The sequence below is a fragment of the Dipodomys merriami genome, unplaced genomic scaffold (assembly GCF_024711535.1).
Source record: "Dipodomys merriami isolate MVZ:Mamm:240054 unplaced genomic scaffold, mDipMer1.0.p SCAF_59, whole genome shotgun sequence".
Classification (NCBI taxonomy): Eukaryota; Metazoa; Chordata; class Mammalia; order Rodentia; family Heteromyidae; genus Dipodomys; species Dipodomys merriami.
The window spans coordinates 6,311,804-6,332,497 of NW_027206168.1; the positions used below are offsets into that span (position 1 = coordinate 6,311,804).

At 53.0% G+C, this 20,694-nt stretch overlaps 1 protein-coding gene across 2 annotated transcripts; it reads right to left on the reverse strand.

Moving 5' to 3' along the window:
- Positions 1-501: 501 nt before the first annotated feature.
- Smtnl2 (smoothelin like 2) lies at positions 502-20,667 on the reverse strand. 2 transcript variants are annotated; one of them, XM_070001736.1, is made up of 8 exons: positions 20,278-20,667; positions 13,791-13,878; positions 13,062-13,298; positions 12,383-12,458; positions 11,275-11,454; positions 10,192-10,309; positions 9,387-9,538; positions 502-1,807 (listed from the first exon to the last, which is right to left on the reverse strand). In XM_070001736.1, the coding sequence occupies exons 1-8, from the start codon at positions 20,665-20,667 to the stop codon at positions 1,681-1,683; spliced, it is 1,368 nt and encodes a 455-aa protein (XP_069857837.1). In that variant the 3' UTR covers positions 502-1,680. The 2 variants fall into 2 exon arrangements, with proteins under 2 accessions (XP_069857837.1, XP_069857836.1); XM_070001735.1 differs by having other exon boundaries at positions 12,383-12,461.
- Positions 20,668-20,694: the final 27 nt, after the last annotated feature.

Sequence of the window (20,694 nt, forward strand, 5' to 3'; positions counted from 1 at the left end):
CACTGCTCCTCGTTGAGCCTCCATCAAGAAGACAAGCCAAGGATCTGGGACATAGGTAGCTTAATGGCAGAATGCTTGCCTAGCATTCACAAGATCCTGGGTTCTATTCCCAGCACTGAAGAAAAATGAAAAAAAAAAAAAAAAAAAAAAGAACAACAACACCCACTTCAAAATCTCAGGCCACTTTTTCCACAAGGAGAGATTTTCTGTTCACAGTCCTTTAACATGGACACCATGGTGACAGGCAAGTCGGGAAACAAGGGTCAGTTTTCAACTTCCCAGGCAAGTGGTTTAAATACAGAGTTAACATGTGATTTGAGTAGATCTTCATTTGGATATGTGCAAAGTCTTTTCTTCAAAAAAAAAGAAACACCTATCTCCCAAACAAAATTTTCAAATCCCAAGCAAAGTTTGACACACGTACAGATAGGTCAACAATTCCTCTGGGATTACTTTTTATAAATATCTGCAGTAAATCCCCCCCACCCCCCCCACCCCCAATGTGGCTAAGAAACTCTCATCATAGTCAAGGCACTGGTGGCTCATGCCTATAATCTTTGGTACTCAGGGCTGAGATCTGAAGATTGTGGTTCAAAGCCAGCCTGGGTAGGAAAGTCTGTGAGACTTTTATCTCCAATTAATTTTTTAAAGCTAAAAACAGAGCTATAGGTAAAGTGGTAGAGCACTAGCCTTGAGAGAAAAAGGGACAGTAAAGAAAAAGGGAGAGAGGGAGGGAGAGAGGGAAGAGAAGAAAAGGAAGGAAGGAAGGAAGGGAGGGAAGGAGGGAGGGAGGAAGGAAGGAAGGAAGGCAGGAAGAGAGGGGGAAGGAGGGAATGAAGGAAGAAAAGAAGGAAGGAAGGGAGAGAAAGAAAGAAGAGAAAGAAAAAGAGAGAAAGAAGAGAAAGAAAAAAGAAAGAAAGAAAGAAAGAAAGAAAGAAAGAAAGAAAGAAAGAAAGAAAGAAAGAAAGAAAGAAGGAAGGAAGGAAGGAAGGTCGGTCTCAGTTCTATGGTTCACTTCAAGAGAGTGTTAACTTCCATAGAGCCTGTGTGTATCTAAATGCTCGTGGGACCGCTGGGAAGGACAGGAGCCCTTTAGGACCTAGGCAAGAGCCTCTCCAACGTCCCCTCAGAATAGAGGTGTCTTGAAGGTCATCCACTGCCCAGGACCTGGGTGTGATTCAACTGTTTCTTCCCCAGCCTTGGCTCTTCTTGTCACCTCTGCTGATGAAGCAGTCTGTTTCCTGGCTGTGACCCAGAGGGAAGGAGGAGAGGGACCTGCCTACAATAATGTGACGACATAGAATGCGCAGGGCATTTTGATTAAAAACAACAACAACAATACTTGGTAATCAATGGAACCCTGTCAAGCCAAAGTATCAAATCACCAGAGGGAAACAGTAACTTAGCTTTCCTGAATCGACACAGGCAAACGTCATTTTTCCTTAAGATCATTATTTAGCACCGTTGTCTCTCTTTGGGAGTTTTGCCTTTTCCTGCAAGCCCTTGGCTGTGACAGCACTGTCGGCTCAGATCAGTGGGGCTTTTAATCAGTAACACAGCTGGTGTGAGGGGCTCCTGGGATCCACAGTGAGCTCAGACCCTCAGCAGCTCTTCTTCCTGGGGGAGGGCCATCCTGGCAGGGGGGGAGGGGGTACGGCAGCCTCACAGTCTCCTGGGCTTTCACTCGAAGCGACGCAGGTGATTGTACAGTGACTGGACGTAGGTGAAGACACACATAGGGTCTGGCTTACGGCCCATCACCATCATGTCCTCCACTTCAATGAGGCGTTCACAGTTGGCCAGATTCCTGAAATACAGAAGCGTCCATCAGAACTCGAGGTAGCAAGCTGTAGGACTCAGCCTGGGGCCAGAAGTGTTCAGTACACACCAACAGGGAGCTCAGATGACTTCCCCCCAGACCCCAAGAACCTTCAGAGGCATTGTCTATCAGTGTGGATTAAATGCAAACAAGCCAGGCACGGTGGCTCACACCTGCAATCCAAGCTACTCAAGAGGCTGAGATCTGAGGATCATAGTCTGAAACCACCTGAAGCAGGAAAAATCTCTCAGACTCTTATCTCCAATTAATCACCAAAAAGCCAGAAGTGGAGCCATAGCTCAAATAGAGTGTTAGCCTTGAACAAGAAAAAATGCTCAGGCATCACCGGACAGAGGTGAGGTTTAGTGAAGCTCCCCTTTAAATATAGGAACTCTTCACTTAGGGTTCTCCAGGCCCTGAGTTAAAGCCCCAGGACTAGCACACTCAGACTCACACACACACACACTTTAAATGCATGTGAATATGTATTGGAATGTCAGAAATGAGCATGAACTATAAAAATAAATGTAAACTGAAGGAAAATATAAATTCACCCATTTGCCTCCTGCAACAGTGTTTTTAAACACTTTAATACTGTGACCTATATAGTAAGACAGATAATTTTCATCACGACTCAGGACACACACACACACACACACACACACACACACACACACACACACACACACACACACACACACACACACACACACACACACACACACACACACACACACACACACACACACACACACACACACACACACACAGTCTGCCCTCTATGACCACAGCCATGGATTCAAACTTGGGTTGAAAATAAGGGGAGGAAGTGGCGCTCAAGTGGTAGAGCGCTCGCCTTGAGCTGAAGAGCTGAGGGACAGCGCCCAGGCCCAGAGTTCAAGCCCCGCGACGGACAAAAAAAAAAATATGCCAGATATACAGAAGCAAAACAGGAAAATATTCTTTTGCCAGGCGCTGGTGGCTCACACCTGTAATCCTAGCTACTCAGGAGGCTGAGATCTGAGGATCGCGGTTCAAAGCCAGCCCGGGCAGGAAAGACCGTGAGACTCTTATCTCCAATAAAACCCGCCAGAAAACCAGAAGTGGCGCTGTAGCTCAAGTGGTAGAGCGCTCGCCTTGAGCTGAAGAGCTGAAGGACAGTGCTCAGGCCCAGAGTTCAAGCCCCACAACCGACAAAAAAGAAAATAAGGGGAAAAAAAACGACTGCACCTACATCAAACAGATATGCTTGCTTTTCTTCCCTTTATTCCCCAAACAAAATAGGACAAATAGTCACATGGCACTTATATCGTATTAGATGTTATAAATAACCTAAGGGCCTGCATCCTAGCACTGTGGAGGCAGAGGTAGGAGACTGGTGACTTCAAGGCTAGTCTAGGCTACATACTGAGGCCCTGTGTCAAAACAAAATAAAAAAGAGGGGACTTAGCTCAAGTGGTAGAAGACTATTATAGCAAGTGTTCAATCCTCGGTACCACCAAATATTAAATAAATCGAGAGAGAGAGAGAGAGAGAGAGTGTGCGTGTGTGTGTGTGTGTGTGTGTGTGTGTGTGTGTGTGTGTGTGTGTGTGTGTGTGTGTGTGTGTGTGTGTGTGTGTGTTGGTACCAGGGCTTATTCTCAGGGCCAGGACACTCTACCTTTGCTTTTTAGCTCAAGGCTGGCATTCTATCACTTGAGCTACATCTCCACTTTTCTGTGTTTCAGTGGTTAGTGGAGATAAAATGGAGAAATGCTTCTTTGCTCTCTCTTCCAGTGGGTCTGTTGGGAGGCTATGGCTCCCAAAATACATTCTTGTTTGTGTATACATGTGCCAATCCTAAAGCTTGAACTCAGGGACTGGGCACTGTCTCAGATTTTTTTTGTTTTGTTTTGTTTTGTTTTTTTGCTCAAGGCTAGTGCTCTAAACACTTGAATCACAGCTCCATTTCTGGCTTTTTGGTAGTTAATTGAAAATGAGAGTGTCAAAGACTTTCTAGCCCAGCTGATTTCAAACTGTGAGCTTCACATCTCCGTCTCCTAAGTAGCTAGGAATACAGGTCTGAGCCACTAGCGCCCGGCCACAATGTGTTCTTACACACCTGGTTCCCCAGTGAGCCCAGCAGAGGGACAAGCCACCTCAGACCTACCCACCCTGGAGCTCACAGCCAGTTCAACATGACCCACACTGTCCTCTCTTCCAGGACACAGCACGGGGCAGCTCCCCGGGCTGTGTGCTCCAGAGACAAAGACTGTAACATTACCCCTGGGCCCTGCTCTGTGGTGCTGGGCAAATGCCAGGCCTCCTATCAGAAACCAAATGTCAATGTGAAATGGAGACACCTGTCCCGGATCCAGTCCCCCACTCCTGCCCCCAAGGCTGGGGCAGGCAGCTATGTAAGGGAACCCAGAGGCTCCATGGGTAAGAGTGCACTTGGCTGGTGAGCAGGCATCCTCTCTCTCTGGCACCTGCCAAGCCAAGGCTCTGCGTCGGGGAAGTGAGCCCTGTGACAGGACAGGCACGCAAAAGGTGCTTTGTGGCCACCCCAGTTCACCTTCCAGAACCATTGCTTGCCATCTGATACCACCTCACAGAGAGAGCACCTCTTCCTCTCCCTTCCTCCCTACTCCCAGACCCTCTCTTTTGAGGACCCCAGGTGTGTGGGAACAGGCTCCACATAAGCCCTGGGCATCACAGCTGACAGCCTAGAACTCCTGAACCCCAGCTTTGGAAGAGACCTCAAACAGTACCCTGTCTAACCCCCCTGATCAGAAGCCAGCCTTCTTCAAAGCCTGGTTCACCCACCACTGGATCAAAGGAAAAGTTTCTAAAAGGCCCTGAGGACCATGCTAGCCCTTCTGAAGAAGGCTGTGGCCAAGACAAAAGTTGTTCTTTATGCTGCTCATACCATTTTTGCCTTTTTGCACTTTCTGCCTATCAGTCCCACAATGTTCTGAGTCAATTTTTCTTTTCTCCACGGTGGATGCTGATGACTCTCACCTAGAATTCTAGCTAGTTAGGAGGCTGAGATCTGACAATCAGGGTTTGAAGCCAGCCTGGCTAGAACACTCTATAAGACTCTGAGCTTCAATTCATCAGGAAAAAGCTGGAAGTGGAAGGATGGCTCAAGTGGTAGAGTGCCAACAGAAAAAAAAAAACAATCAAGAATGTAAGGCCCTGAGTTCAAGCACACGCATGCACACACAGGCGTGTGCACACACACACACACACATGCACACACACACACAAGAGAAGGAACAAAAAAAAGAGTCCACCTTTATAATAACAATAAATTTTTTTAAAGAGATTAGAGTAAGGTCTCACCCTGGCATCACCCTCCACCGGCCATCCAGCTATCCAAGGGCAAGATGCTGGCTTTCCAGCAGGCAATCAGGACACTGAATTGCAATGCATCTGCCCCTGCCCTCCCCCACTGTCATTCTGAAGTTGAACAGAAGTATATGGGGTCTTGAGAAGGGTGTCTCAGCATGTGACCACCCTGTCTCAGCTACACCCTCCTACCCCTCACACATATACAGCCTCACACATATACAACCTCCCATCATCACCCACTTCTTCCCCTGGGAGGGTCCAAATGCTCCACCAAACAGAACAACGTCCCAGACTTGAAGGCCATTACACGGTCCACAATAGACCTGTAGGGGCACTGGCCTTCCAGCCCAGCATGCTCCTGCAGAAAGAGTGCATTCCCTCAGAGATATGTTGGTGCTAGCCACAAGGATGACAAGATTCCTCAGGCCAAACAGAACTCAAACAGGATCCAAGAGAAGTGATCGTCACCACTGACTCTGTATGTGTGTGGAGGTGGGCGGGGGTAACTGGGTCTTGAATGTGAGAGGCCTGCATGCCCATTTGTCTTTTTCACTCAAGGCTGGCACTCTACCACTTGAGACAAACCTTCACCTTTGGCTTTTTGCTGGTTAATGGGACTTTTCCACCCTGCTGACTTTGAATGTCGATACTCAGAGCTCAGCTTCCTGAGTTGCTAGGATTATAGGTGTGACCCATCAAGACTCAGATGTCACCATCAACTTTTACCAAAACAGTAGAGCTCTCAATTTCTATATACACTTTTTAAAAACTGTCTTTGTACAAATGATCCAAGCTTGTTTTGTTTATTTGTTTTGTCAGTTGTGGGCCTGGCACTCTAGGCCTGGGCGCTGCCCCTCAGCTCTTCAATTCAAGACTAGCACTCTACCACTTGAGCCACCACGCAACTTCCAGTTTTCTGGCAGTTTACTGGAGATAAGTTTCATGGACGTTCCTGCTTGGGTTGGCTTTGAACCCGGTCCTCAAATTTCAGCCTCCTGAGTAGCTAGGATTACAGGCATGAGCCACCAGCACCTGGCTCCAAGCTTGGTTTTTTTTTTTTTTTTTTTAATTTTATTTTTGGTCCCAGTTGTGGGGCCTGAACTCTGGGCCTGGGCACTGTCCCTCAGCTCTTATGCTCAAGGCTAGCACTCTACCACTTGAGCCACAGCACCACTTCCGGCTTTTTTCTTTCTTTTTTTTTTTTTTTGCGTATGTGGTGCTGAGGAATTGAACCCAGGGCCTCAGGCATGCAAAGCAAACACGCTCTACCACTGAGCCACCTTCCCAGCCCATAATTTTTTTTTTTTTTTTGTCGGTCGTGGGGCTTGAACTCTGGGCCTGGGCGTTGTCCCTCAGCTCTTCAGCTCAAGGTGAGCGCTCTACCACTTGAGCTACAGCGCCACTTCCAAGCTTGTTTTTAAATACTTCAAACTACATGAAAAAGTCCAAACCAAAAAGAACAAATCACTTCCATGCCAGCATACAGCCAAAACTAGGGGTAACACAGCCTACTGTCGTGAACCCTAAAGGCTCCCCATGTCTTGTCATCTTTGGCTGCCCTGGGCTAGCCCATAAGGGACACGAAGGAAGGGGAGGAGGGTGTTATTTTTATTTTTTAAAGCTTGCTCTAAATGTGGTCCAGGATGCCAGAGCTCGGACTGCTGCCTCCTGTCTGGTTTTAGACAGAGACACATGGACACTACAAATAGCCTTTGAGCCCCTTCTGCTGAGGGTAACCGGAGAGCAAGCCACATTCCAGGCAGGGCAAGCGGGAAGCCTCGGGCCGCACGTCCTGTGCTCCGGCTCTGCTTGGAGATGGGGGAAAAAAGATGCACAAGGGTCAGGCGCCCGCTCCACTCAGCCCCTTCCATAAAAGGGACTGGTCCAGTCTCGTTCCAAGCGCTGAACACCTGTCACGCAAGGGAAGCTCACCCTGCTGTCAGCACCACATCACTCACACAGATTAGGCCACAAGGAATCTCTGAGCCCAGAAACTATGGGGATGGGCAGCACACACAACTTTCCTTCCAAATGAATCTTTGTGCCTCAAAGGCATTTGCTCACAGACAGTTCTAGAAATATTTCCTTCCAGATGCATGGTTTGTGAACACCATGTTTTCCTATCTTCTAAAAGTCATGTCTTGCTTGATAGGACCCCAGACCCCTCTTGACAAAACTGCTCTCAAAACTGCCTTTCTGGGCTGGGAAGGTGGCTCTGTGGTAGAGTGCTTGCCTTGCATGCATGAGGCCCTGGGTTTGATTCCTCAGCACCACATAAGCAAAACAGAAAAAAGCTGGAAGTGGCGCTGTGGCTCAACTGGTAGAGTGCTAGCCTTGAGCTGAAGAGCTGAGGGACAGCGCCCAGGCCCAGAGTTCAGGCCCCATGACCGGACCCAAAAAACAAACAAACAAAAAAACTGCCTTTCTGTGGGGGCACCAGTAGCTCACGACTGTAATCCTAACTACCCAGGTGGCTGAGATCTGAGGATCGGGGTTCAAAGCCAGAGAGGCAGGAAAGTCTGTGAGACTCTTACGTCCAATGAACCACCAGAAAACTGGAATTGGCGCTGTGGTTCCAAGTGGTAGAGCACTAGCCTTGAGGAAAAAAGCTCAGGGACAGTGGCCGGGCCCCGAGTTCAAGCCCCATGACCCACAAAACAAAACGAAACAAAAACCTGCCTTTCTTCATTCTGTTTTCAGCCGCAGAGCTCTTCTTGATGGTTTCAACAGTCCTGTGTGACTACCCAGATGTTGCTGGCAAACCTCAAACACTCCCAGCCAATGTCCTTAAGCAGGTGTTCCTGAGCTTTCTTAAATCTTTTCTATCCAGTCTCCAAGAAACTAGGAGATCCAAGAGGCTGTTTTCCCAAGAGGCCCCCAGGCCTGGAGGCCGCCCGCTCCCTCGACTCCCTCGGCTCCCTCACGTACCTGAGCAGTAATCTCACAGATGACTCATCAACAGAGGCATGTCCCCGGCTCTGAACAAGCTCCCCACACAGGCCTGCCTCAGACACCCTTCCTTACCCTCCCACCCTCCTACCCTCCCGAGTCAGCAAAAAAACCCCAGAACACTTTGTGGAGGCCCCTTCACGCCCGCCTCCCTCCCTGCTGGAAACAGGCTCAGGCCACAGGGAGGCAGGGCCAAGGTTTTTACCCTGCTGTTTGCTCTGCAGAGGAGGAGGCAAGGCCATGGACCAACCCCACCCCCACCCCCTCGCCACCCCCAGGTTGAAAATCAAAGAAACATCTGCTTAAAAGTCTGGAGGCTTCTGTGAACTCCAACCTCTTGCTGGGAAAGCACAGTCCGAGATGGCTCTTGTTCTCCCTGCAAGCTGGGGCGTGGAGTCCCCACCCTGTGACCCAGGGTGTCCCTCTCCCTGCCACAACCCAGCTGGGTCCAGGGCTGAGAGTGACCAAGGTGGTCAAGATGATGAGTTGGCAGTGACTCCGAAGTGAAGAACTCTAAGCCAAGCATCACCCTCCCCAGCTGGGATGGGTCTTGGGCAGCCTATGTGGGAGCCCCAACCCTACACATTCTAACAGTTTGATTTTGGACGATGGCCATGCCTGGGTTTCGAGCAGCTGGGCCTCCTCCTGTGGGCCACCCTCGCCCCACATCACGCTGCGACACTTGGCACGACTCCATCACCGTCTGGCTTGTTGCGTAACACACTCATCCAAAGCTGTTTCTGCTATCAAGATGACAACTTAGCCCAAGCAGCCAAGAAAGAGAAGGCTTATAAAGTATACAAGGAGGTCTATGACCCCAAAGGGGCTGAGAGTCTGAATGCATCAGCCGAGACAACAAAACAAGAGGGCCGAGGCTCCAAAACCCCAGGCCAAGTTGCTCAGAGGGAGAGAGTTGATTCTGTCCCCAGAACAAGCTCTGCTGCCCCAGAGAGTACGTCCCTTTGGCTCCAGATGAGCTTCCAGTAACAAGCACAGGTTATGAGCCAAGCTGGCTCAATTCCCTCTCTGGCTCAGCTCGGGGCCTGGAGAAGGAGGCTGGGGCTAAGCAGTTGGGCCAGGAATGGAATGAAGTGGGTAGGCAAGGCTGAGGCTGCTGTGTGACCCTGGGCAAATCCATCGCCAGGCCTGATCTTTTACCTGTGTAAGGAGAAAACAGACCTGAAGGCCTCAGGTCCTTGAGCACTTCCGCAGACCCCCATCTGGGGCAGAGTTTTGCTCCCAGTTGAGGCTAAGGCTGGTAGGTTGCAGGGCCTGCTCTACTCACTCAGCCATGGTAAAGGCCAGCTCAAAGTTCTTCTGACGCTGCGTGGGACTCAGGGAATTATAATCGAAGGCATCGGGGAAGAAAGAGTGCACCAGGGCGCAGAAGGCCATCCCATCACTCCAGCTGGAGGAGAAGTTTTGCAGGTCCACATGCTGCAAGCAGGAGGAAGAAGGTCAGTGGGATGGAACTCCAACCCCCCTGCTCCTCCCATCCAATTCAACCCCACAAGGCAGGTAGATTCTCCCAGCTCTTCCTCAAGACCTGCCATCGGCCTTGCTCAGCAACCAGACCCTACCCACTAAGATGAGTCTGCATATAGATCCCAAGATCCAAATTCTGAATTTTCTGTGTGTGTGTGTGTGTGTGTGTGTGTGTGTGTGTGTGTGTGTGTGTGTGTATGTGTGTGTATTCATTCACAGGTACTAGGGCTTGAGTTCAGGGCCTCAAGCTCTCAGTTGGCTTTTCCACTCAAGGCTGGCACTCTACCACATGAGCCACACCTCCACTTCTGGCTTTTTTGCTGGTTAGTCAGCAATAAGAGTCTCATAGATTTCTCTGCCCAGGCTGGCTTCAAACCATGATCCTGTCTTAGCCTCCTGAGTAGCTAAGATTACAGGGGTGAGCCACCAGTGAGTGCCCAGGTAATTCTGAGTATTTCTAAGGTTATGCTGCAGATGACTAGGGACCTGTGCTCCAATGACACTACTTCTCTGGCTCCTGTCCTTCCCTCCAGCCTACACCAGCTCTTGCCTAGCCAGGTAGCCAAGAAAGGGGCAGGGCCTTGTCTGCCTGGGCCAGGGCTCACCTGGTAGCCCAGAGTCTTGCTGCGACACCACTCAAGCAGGATCTGCTTGATGCTGCTGGCACTGGCCACGCCAAAGCTCTGTGACCGCTTCAGCTTGGCTCGGGTCTCCCCTTTGCCCCTGTGGAGAGAAAGCAGGCATGCTGTGAGTGCCAAAAGGGGGCATGCTGCTATACCTCTGGTCTGCTCACCAGGGAGATACTGGATCAGTGCATAGCACCGGCTGTACAGCTCCTCAGATGGCATCTGGCAGGACCTTCTGCCTCCTCCAGCTGTCCAGCACCCCCATGTTTGGCCCACAGTGGGAAGCAGGGGTTGCTGGATAATTCCAAGACGGGACTTGAGCGGAATGGTCTCAATCCCCTCTCCTCTGCCTAGACCCCCCCTTCTTTCATCCCACTCTCCTTCCCAATCTCCTCATAGGGCCCAAGGATACTTCCTGATAGCCAAGGTCAAATTGTTGGGTCAGTGGGGACTTCCTGGGTCTGACTCCCTTACTAAAGCCAAGTAGGGACTGGTTATCAGCCATCATCATGATCATAGAAGCATGACCCACACTCTGCACAGCAGGCACCAATACTGGGCTCTGATGGGAAAACTAGGTAAATAGGCACCAGTGGGCCAGGAAGGCCATCGCTAACAGAGCACAGCAGTGGCCCGTGGATCCTGGGTCCCCTATGCCACCTCTTCAGTCCCCAGACAAGTCCAGCCCCATAGTTAGGCCAACCCACCCTCAGCCAGAAACTCCAACCCCAATCTTGCCCAGAAAAGAAAGGAGCAACGCACCCTGAGGAATTCAGGCATAGCAGTTACTTGTGACCACTGGGGGTGCAGAAATCCTGGGTGCTTCTGAATGGGGGAGGAGGGCCTCACCAGGCCTGGCCTGGCTTCTAGCCCCATGGCCCTCTCTTCCCAACCACTGAGGCTCTCTAGTCCCCAGCCCACCCTGTAAAACAGCCCCGGCCTTGAGATCTGATCTTGGGGACACCCCCCACCAGGGGGGACAGTAGGGTTCAACTTTGAGATGCAATACCACCAGACCACTCCCCCCTGGTCCCTATGTGGTCTGGGAGCAGGTGTCCATACTTGCTAGCTGTTTCCTGCTCCCACTTTTCAAACAGTGCCTTCCGGGCCTGCGCTCCTGAGGTGCGGGGCAGCGTCTGAGACCTCACCAGCTCGCGACGACGCTCCCCTGAGCGAAGGGTCTGAGTTATGGCTGGTGGCTGCGGGGATGGGGGTGACTGGGGTGGTGTCACCAACGGAGGGCTGGGGAGAGGAGAGAAGCACCGAGTCAGATACACAGACATCGAAATGACTATTACTAGCTCCTCTATGGGAGCTGAACCCAGCACTGAACATGAGCAAGGCAGGCATTCTGCACCATGACACTGAGAGAGTGGAGCAGTGGGCAGCCAGCAAGCCCACCCGCTCCAGGCCCCAACTTGCTTGGCAGGTTTTCTGAACAGAGCCACTATTTGCAGCAGGCCTGGCCAGCAGGCTCAACTGGGAGGGAGAGTGGGCCCCTCACTCTGAGAATAAGCAGCCCTTGAAGGTATCGATACCTGGAGAGGATAAGGGAAACCCTCTCAAGCAGGAGGTGTACCCCACCAACCATCAGGACCAAGCCCTCCTCCCCCACCACCATGAGATAAGACCCCTTTTGTTCTCCCCCTAGAACAATCTTCCAAGAAGTGACAATTATCCTTTTATTATTAAAGGGGAAAAAATGCTAAGGTTGCCACCTACCCCCACTCCCAGTGAGTCTAGCAGTCCTGTGGAAGCAGGACACCCACAATCCCAAAGGCGATCAGCACTACAGAGAGCCCCCATGGGCTTTCCCAGAGCCCCCTCTCCCTCCAGGCTTCTCAGGCACCTGCTCAGCCCGTGGCAGGAAGCAGAGAGGAAGAGTAAGGGAGAAGGTGCCTCTACCTGCCCGCCTCCCATGAAGGCTGAACCTGACCAAACACACCCCCAACCTTTGTCCACAGAGAAGTCAAACTGCAGCCATGCTTCTCCAAACAACCCCCTTCCAGAACCCCCCAGCCACTTTACTGCTCCAGTGACTCACACCCTACCTGCCAAGAGCTGCGCTGGCTCTGCAGAACACCCACCCAGGAGAGTCAGCACACAGAGCTCCCAGCAGGGGGGGCCCAGCCCCTGGCTCCCAGCTGGGGCAAAGAGGCCAGTGACTCACCTGTCCTTGTGCTTGCCAGCTGTCACTGCCCCATACCCAGAGCTTGACAACGACCGTGTGAAAGAGGAATTCTTCTCTGCTGGATGAAAGGAGATCAGAAAGAACACACTTGGCTTCTCACACGGGGCTGGCCTCAGCCTCCCTTCCTTTGACCTGGCCCTACCTCATTTACCCAGCCTCCCTCTGTGGACCAGCAAGAAGCTGGGCTAAGCTGGCCCTGCCTTGGTAAAGTGACGATGAGAAAGTGGAATGGGGAAATTGAGTGATGCCATCACAACAGTCCCTTTAGCTGTCCTCCTTCCATGCTGCCCTTGAGGGTACAGAGCCCAGGGCCTCCAATGCTGTGTGACCAGCAAACACTGCCTCTAACCACTGAGCCTGCATTACAGAGAGCCCCCACGGGCTTTCCAAGCACCCCCCCACCCCGCCCAGGCTTCTCCAGGCACCTGCTCAGCCTGTGGCAGGAAGCAGGGAGGAAGAGCAAGCCCACATCAGCCCTGAGGGGTGCTGCAGGGCAGGAAGTCCCCATGACCATCCCCACAGGTGATGCAATTCATGACATCTCTGGAAAGCGCAGGTCCCTTTTGACATGACAGACAGATGGCAGAGGTGAGGAGGGACCTGACCTGAGTTTCTGAGTCCCCTTCCAGCCCCCCAGCCCACCCTCTCCTGCTCCTACCAGTGGGACTGGGGATCCAGAGGGCGGTGACCTCGCTGGGACTGGGGCTGAAACCTAGGGTGGCAGCAGAAGTGGGTGACAGAGCTGCAGCGGACGTCTCCCCAGAGAACTTCTCAGAGACACGGGTGACAGCCATGACTGGCTGGTGAGGCAGCCGTAAGGAGAGGCTCACTGGACGAGGCCTGGGTGACTCTGGTGCTGAGGTCTGGGCAGACTCTGGAGGTCCCTCGCCTGGGCCTGGAACGTATGACCCATGGGGAAGGTCAGCTGGGGAAGCCACAGGGGCCTCAGAACCCCCAGAAGTCTCCTTGTCTCTGAGCCTCCTCCTCCCACCTCTTCAGGAAAGGCATCCCTCACCACCCCGGCCTTCCTGACCAGCCCAGCCTCCCTGACCTGCCTTACTAGGGATGTCTTGCTATTCTAACCAACACTGATTCTTCTCAAACCTCCCCAGTAGCCAGCTCAATAAATACTGGTTTACTGTGCACTCTACCTGCCTCCCTGCCCTAGACAATTGCTTGCTTTCCTCTAGAAACCAGGAAGCTCACAACTACCCCAGATCTCTCACTTCCCGCTGTGTTTGGAAAGCTCTATACGTTGAATGAAATGGCTCCCTGGCAGCCACTTTGCCTATTGGGCTGAGCCTCAAGCCCCACCCCAGCCTAAGGATGCTTGGCCCAGCAAGGCCCTGACTCCCAAAAGTACCCAGATGCCTCCCTCGGCCCCTACCTGCGGTTGGCTGGTGTCCATTCTCCATAATGCAGGAATCTGACACTCGTCTTGCCTCTGGCTCACCAATTTCTTCATGATCCACACTCTGTAGAGACATCATGGGCCCACCTCAAAACCACTTCCTAAAGCCCCTCCTAGTGTTGGCAGGACACAGCTCCAGGAAGTATAGTGCTAGCCAAGGTGAGGAGCAAGCTGAAATGGAACCCATCTAGTAGATGGGCAATCTGATGGACAAACACCTTTACTGAGTTCATCCCAGAGCCCAATAAAGCCAAGGACAGAGATGAGAATGGGGCTCTGACTGCAGCAGTGAGTTAGGTGATTCCATTCCTTTTTGCAGGTTGAGCCAGACAACAGGTCAGGGGACTATGGCCCTTGCTCCTCCCTGTAGGCAGGGCTGCCCCCACAAGAGCAGAAACTTTGTCCTAAATACAAGAATACAAGATTCCACAGAGTACAGGGGTCTGGTTGCATTCCTGCCACCCCTGCATCCCACCAGGGGTACAGCAAGAGGTGGGGGCCAGCAGGAGGCAAGCAGAGAGAACAAAGACCAAGGTGGGAGCTGGGATCTCCTGGGATTGCAGGGTTGATGGAGCCACCTCCTGTCCCCTCTGAGTCTGAGAACCACAGAAAGTTAGGAAAGTGCTATCTGAGTATCTACTAAACTCATCAGAACCCTCTCTCGGATGGAACCTGGGGTTCAGGGGAGACATACGCAGCCAGCGATGTCCAGTGAAAACAGCCAGGATAATGGCCAGAGGGCAAGCCTTCCTCTCCCTGGGTTCTGCCTCCTCCCAAAGAGGCAGAGGGCTCAGAGCAGGGACTGGGAGGAGTGGTCAGTCTGGCAAGAGGGGCCAGAGGCAGATCCTAACCAGACTTTGGTAACAGGCCACGGTGAGTGGCTTGAAGGGCCAGCTGTGTCCCTCCCCCAGGCATCTCCAGAATATTTTCCTGGTCTCCTAGCTTCCCAGACAACAGTTTATCTCCAGTATCAGGTGGCTCAGGTCCTCTTGCAGCCTGCATCAGGGGGAATCAGGCCAGTGGGTAGCACAGTGGGTACCAGACTAGCATGAGGATGCTTAAGGCAGACTTCAGTTCAGAAGGGCAGGGAAGGCACCCAGAAGCAGGGCTGCCTGAGCCACATACAGAGTGAGCCAGTCCCAGAGGGTGACTGAGGGTCACCAAAGCAAAGCCATCACGGCTCAAACATTGTGAGCTGGATGATCCTGCAGCCCACACTGCTGGCCTGGAGTACTGGAACTTGACCTTAGACAAGGAGCCTATGGTGTGTGTTAGACACACTCTTCAAATGCTGGCCAGAGTTGTGTGAAAGGAGGAGATCAGGTGGCAAATCAACTCCATAGGCCCTGGTGGAGAAGTGGGGAGGGGATATGGTGAATGGATGTGGAAGGGCCAAGGGCAAGGACTCCAGAGCTTTGAGGGAAAAGGAATCTGGATAAAAGGGTGAACAAACAGAGCAGGGGAAAGAATACTGAGGCTTGGGGTGTGAATGACTGGCAAAGAATACTGGAAAGAATACTGAGGCTTGGGGGAGAAACAAGGATTCCCATTTTAGATGAGACTGAGGAGGTAGCTAGCTATGTAAGCATGAGTACAAAGGAAAGCTGGTGCAAACAGTCCCAGCTCTCATAGACTCCTGAAAGCCCTCAGCATGGATCAGGGGCCAGGGCGCCCTGCTATCTCAGGAAGCGGGATGGGCATACACAAGGAGTCAGCAGCAGCAGCAGCAGCAGCCAACAAGATAGGGAGAAACACAGCAAGAGAGAACACCAGGGAGGGAAGCAGGAACATCAACATGTCCAAAGGTGGTGTAAGGTCAGGGATGAGGTGGTCAAGATGGGATGGAAGACATGTCCATTGTGTTTAGCCAAGAAGAGGTCACTGGCAATGGATGTAAAAACAGAACTAGAGGCGTGCTGGAGAAACAGGGGAAGGAGCCAGCAGCCTGGACTGCAGACACTTCTCCAGCTGCCCTCATGCTGGCCATGGGAGGGAAGCCAGAAAAGGGGTCTCAAGGGTTTCTCCAGCTAGAAAGCCCACAGTGCCAGGCAGAGAGGAGGACCCATCCACAGGGTGGAACCCTGGGGAGGTGACAGAAGACAGGGCCAGGGCAGTCCTTCAACTTCAGGAGGGTGGAGGAGAACAAACAGGCCCGCCCACTCTCAAGACTACAGGACCCCTGCATAAAGGTAAGGTGTCTCCTGTGCTCCCTGGGAGGACTCCCCTAGAGGTCTGAAGCCCAAGCCAGAGGAAAACCAGTCAGTCCAGGCAGAACCCCAGCTCCTGGTGTCACCTGGGCCTCTCTTCTCTGGGGTCTCCATGTCCCCCTCACCCATCCCACGCTGGCCCAACAGGTTCCACAGGTCCAGGCAGGGGCCTCAGAGGTACAGACCGGTGTTGAAATCATTTTTTTCCCAGGAATGTAAGTGTCAGTGAGGGGTCCCCCCACATGCTTGTCACTACATGCTGAAGGCCCCGCCTCTCCCATGGTGCTCTCTGGGAGCAGAGGGGCAGGTGGGAAGGAAGTTCTGCACCTCTGCATTAGCTCGCTTCCTGCTAAGGGGTCTCAGGTGAGGCAGGAAGAAGAGCAGCAGCAGCCACTTGGGTGTGGAGCTGAGTCCAACCTCTTCTCACATGGGGAAGGGGCTGTGCCCATGCCTCAGGTCAAGAGACTATTCTGAGGTCACCCTCCAGTCCCTGGCAGGGAGGAACAAGCATGAAACCTGGTGCGGGGGGGGGGGGGTCTTCAAATAACACAGAGTCCTGAAACCAAAGGCTAAGTAAGCAATGGTCCCAGTCCTAGGTTCACTCTAGGGGGAACCTCTGGCATGCTCCCCAGAGGGCCATTATCTTTGTGTGGTGGGATAGCCTAGCCTAGCCTAGCCATCAGATGGGACTCAGGAAGGAGAAATCACCATACAGCCCTGAAGGTGAGGGACAGAGCTGAAGTCCAAATGTCCCACTTCTGTGTTGTAGGAAGGGACAGCAGGCCTGTAAGGGAGCCAGGTCTGGGAATTAATGGGGAAGGAGGGAGGCAAAATTGGGGGATGAGAGAAGTCTGATTTCAGGGACTCAGGCAGGTGGGACCCTCTCCCTGAGGGAACTTGCAAATATTTTTGTGGGCTACGGAAGAATGTCTTGGGACTTTTGTCCATGTGTGTGCTCCCCAGAGCCCACGTGGGCCAAACCTCCCTCCTTTAATGCTTGACACGGCTGCCCAGCTAGTCTCCACTCACATCACAGCTTTAAGGCCTTCATCCAAGCTTCTCCCCACAGGATCCAACTCCCTTATCACACTGCCTCTGGGAAAGGCAGGCAGATAAGCAGAGTCTGGTTTCTCTCATGGTCAGGCCTCTGACACTGGCTCCTGGCAGTGGCTCCTGAAGGATTGTGCTGCCTGGCCACGGGGACCCAGCAGCTTTAGCTTAGCCTAGGATAACATTTCCAGGGAACAATTCTGGGCCAGGCTCTTAGTCCTGAGGCTGGACCTGACCTGGGGTGTCTGCCCTCCACTCCACTCCGGGCCGGTGCCCAGCCCACTTTGGTTCCCCTCCTCCCTCCTCCAGGCCAGACACCAGCAATGGTTCTGGATGCTTTCATTAACCAGGTCAATTGGACACAAAGTACCCAGTCTGCTCTGTATATGAGGCCCAACAGGCGTAGGCCAAGCTCCCTTGGTTTAGATCCAAAGAAATCCAGGCCTAGCTAAAAGGAGATGCCTCTGAAAAACCACCTGTTTGTCTACTTCAGTAACTCAGGCCTCCTGCTGGGAGTCTTCCCCAATTATTCTCCTCCCTCTTCTCTGTCCTCCTCCCTCCCTGGCTCCCCTGAACATCCTCTCTGCCATCTAGGCCCATGTTGAACCCTGCTACAGCAAGTTCAAGGTTTGTGTATTCAGAAGTGGCTTGCTTGATCCAGCCCATCTGCATGGAGATCAGGGCACATTTATATGCTGAGGTCTACCCAGCTCCAGGACAGGAAGAACACCAGCTTCCACCAGAACTAACCACAAACCACCCGCTTGTGGCCACACGATGAGACCCTTACATCCAGATCCATGCCACAGACAACCAGTATTCCAGCACCCAGCTTTGTTTCTGGCCAGTTTGGCCCAGAAGCCCTGATTCCTGGTTTGTGACTAATCCTGATCACAGGCCACTTGCTGGTCACAGCACAGGAGCTGGATCATGCCCAGGGCTCACAGGGGCCCTCACACCAGCAGAAGACAGCTCGGAGCATGTGGTGGCACTCCTGTGAGGGTAGACAGACTAAGGCTTGTGGGGTCAAGCACATGGGAGCTGCCCCAGGCCCAGGGAGCTAGGGCTCAAGGGTAGCACAGCCTCTGGTCTACCCCTTACCCACAACTCTTGACTATGCTTGGCTATTAACACTTCTGGGGCCTTTCTGAAATACTCAGCCTACCCCCACGCTGGGCCTCTATCCTTGGTCCCAACAGGCTGCTATCCCCAATCTGTTCTTCCAGAAGTTCCCCCACTCTGGATTTCTTAATGGGCTCTCTGGATTCTCTTCAGCCCTGAAAGTTCTTTGGCCTGGTTTTTGTTTCTTTTGAACTCTCCTGCCTCTGTCCAGGGCTCCTTCTCAGTAATTATGCTCAAGACCACACCTTGTCTATAACCTGGGCTGATAGCTGTGCTCAAACAACCCCTCACCTCCAGCTCCGACCACTCTCTAGACCCCTTGACCCAAGAATCCACCTGTCTGGGACAACTTCACCTGGCTATCTCGCGGTCCCCGAAGACAGGCCTAACCTGACCTGACTGTAATCCAATGATGCCCCAGGGCATGGTTCTTCTCTCTGCCTCCATTCTCATGGCCAAAGTCCCTGCCAGCATCCTCTAAATCCCCTGTCCAGACTGCCTCATCACACACACAGCTCTAGTTCAGACCCTTCTTTCCTACTTGGTCCATCACAACTAAATAGCTCACCTCTATTCATACTCTGCCCATCCAGTCATCGCTGAGGATGGCACCCTGCCCCTTCCCTCAGCCTGGATGAATAATGGCAAATTCCCACTGAAAAAAAAAAAGCAAAGCCACAACTGGAAAGGAGTGTGTGTGTGTGTGTGTGTGTGTGTGTGTGTACAATTCTGAGATTATTTTTCTTAAGAGCTCAGACAGCTGTTTCCCTGAGCAAACAAGAAGCAAATGTGTTTAAAATAAAACTTCAGAAACCCATGACACTGCTTATTAAGCACGTATGAGCTCACAGTGGCAATTTTACACCAGAAGCATATAGACTCTCACACTCATGGGACACATGTCAGTGTGTTTCCCGACATGTTACAAGGAGTCCTGGGTGTCCCAGGGGTTCGGCACCCAGGACAAAAGCAGCCAGGCAGCCTTTAAACTCAGCCTCCACTCCCAGGCCTGCAGGCTCCGCCCTTGCTAGTTCTAATTTATGGTTATTCTGAAGCTGCACAAACTTACAGCACTAAGCCCTGGGCCTCCAGCACAAGCCCTCCTTGGTTATCCACTCAGAAAGTGTCTTCTTGGTTTGGAACACAACATCTACCCAACATAACATCTACCCAAAGTGTTGGCGTTGCTCAGCCTGGGGCCATCTCAATCCTCACTAGGCCACCTCAGTAAGGGGGTCAGTGGTGCAGACTTCCCGTCTCAGAGCACATGGCTGGTCAGGAGGGTCCATCCCCCTGACATGCACACACCACGGAAGCATTCTAACCAGGCCCTAACACACCAAAGGAGGCCCATGCTCAGACTGGTCCACACCAGCCTCTGGCCAGCCACTGACCCCAGAAATCTAGACACTAGCTGCGGCCAGTTCCTCTCTCTCCCTTCGCGGTAAAGGATTTGCCCCCCTGGAATGTCAGTTCCCGAAAGCAGCTGCTCTGCACCCTCAACCAGACTACATCCCTTAACCCACCCCACCCCCACCCCTACCCCCACCCCCATTCACACACAGGGGCTTGAGTTCTCAATCCCAGTTAATCTATAACTTGAACGGTCAGGCCTCGGTGAAGCAGCAATGTTGGGTATCGGAATGAAGATGGAGAGGTTGGCTGGGGTTGGAGGGGGTGCTAACCCAGTCCAACATGTGGACGAGGCCCCAGGCCGAATACAGAGCTCAGCCTCCAAGCTCTTACTGTCATGGACAAGGGAAAAGAAGATGTTCTACTCAGCACACAGGACCCAGCTCCAAAACAAATGCGGGAAGGGGGTGAGAGACAGGTGCAGGGAAGGGAAGGGCTGGCTATGAAGTTGCTTCTCCTGCCTTGTCTGACACTTTAGTAGTGGGACCCCTTTACCGAATCCCAGCAGCAGGTGGAGGCACAATCCCGGTTCCAGAGAACCGCAGCGAGCGCACGCACGCACGCACGCACGCACGCACACGGGGCGGTGGGGCGCCCGGGCATCGACCTACCCTCCTCAGTGTCCGCGCAACCGCATTCGCCCCGACGGGCCGCGCTGCCCCAGGACTTACCTGACTGCGGCCGGACAGCGAGAAGGTGGCGTGGCTGGCGAAGCGGGCGGTGCCCAGACGAGGTGCGCGATCCGGAGCCCCGGACGCGGGCGGGGGGCTGGAAGTGCCGGGCGCGGGAGACAGCCCGGTCGCCAAGCCCAGCGCCTCCACCTGGCGCGTCAAGCGCTCGAGCTGCGCCTGCAGCCGCTGGTTGTCCCGCTGCAGCTCGGCCACGGTGCGCGCCAGGGGCGCGGCCAGGCGCAGCGCCTCGGCCACGCGCCGCTCCACGCCGCGCTGCAGCCCCTGCATGTCCTCGTGCAGCGCGCGCACCGCGCCCTCCAGCGCCGCCTCGTAGCGGCCCAGGGCCTCGCGCACGCCGCGCGCCTCCTCGGCATCCGGGGTAGGCTCCATGGCCAAGCAGGGCGCACCGAGCGCAGA

Coding starts and splice junctions, on each gene's coding strand:
- Smtnl2 (XM_070001735.1), bottom strand. CDS start 20,667: ATGGAGCCTACCCCGGATGCCGAGGAGGCGCGCGGCGTGCGCGAGGCC. Junction 13,299..13,790: donor TGGACACCAGCCAACCGCAG/GTAGGGGCCGAG, acceptor CATACGTTCCAG/GCCCAGGCGAGGGACCTCCA. Junction 12,462..13,061: donor CTGGATCCCCAGTCCCACTG/GTAGGAGCAGGA, acceptor CCTTTCATCCAG/CAGAGAAGAATTCCTCTTTC.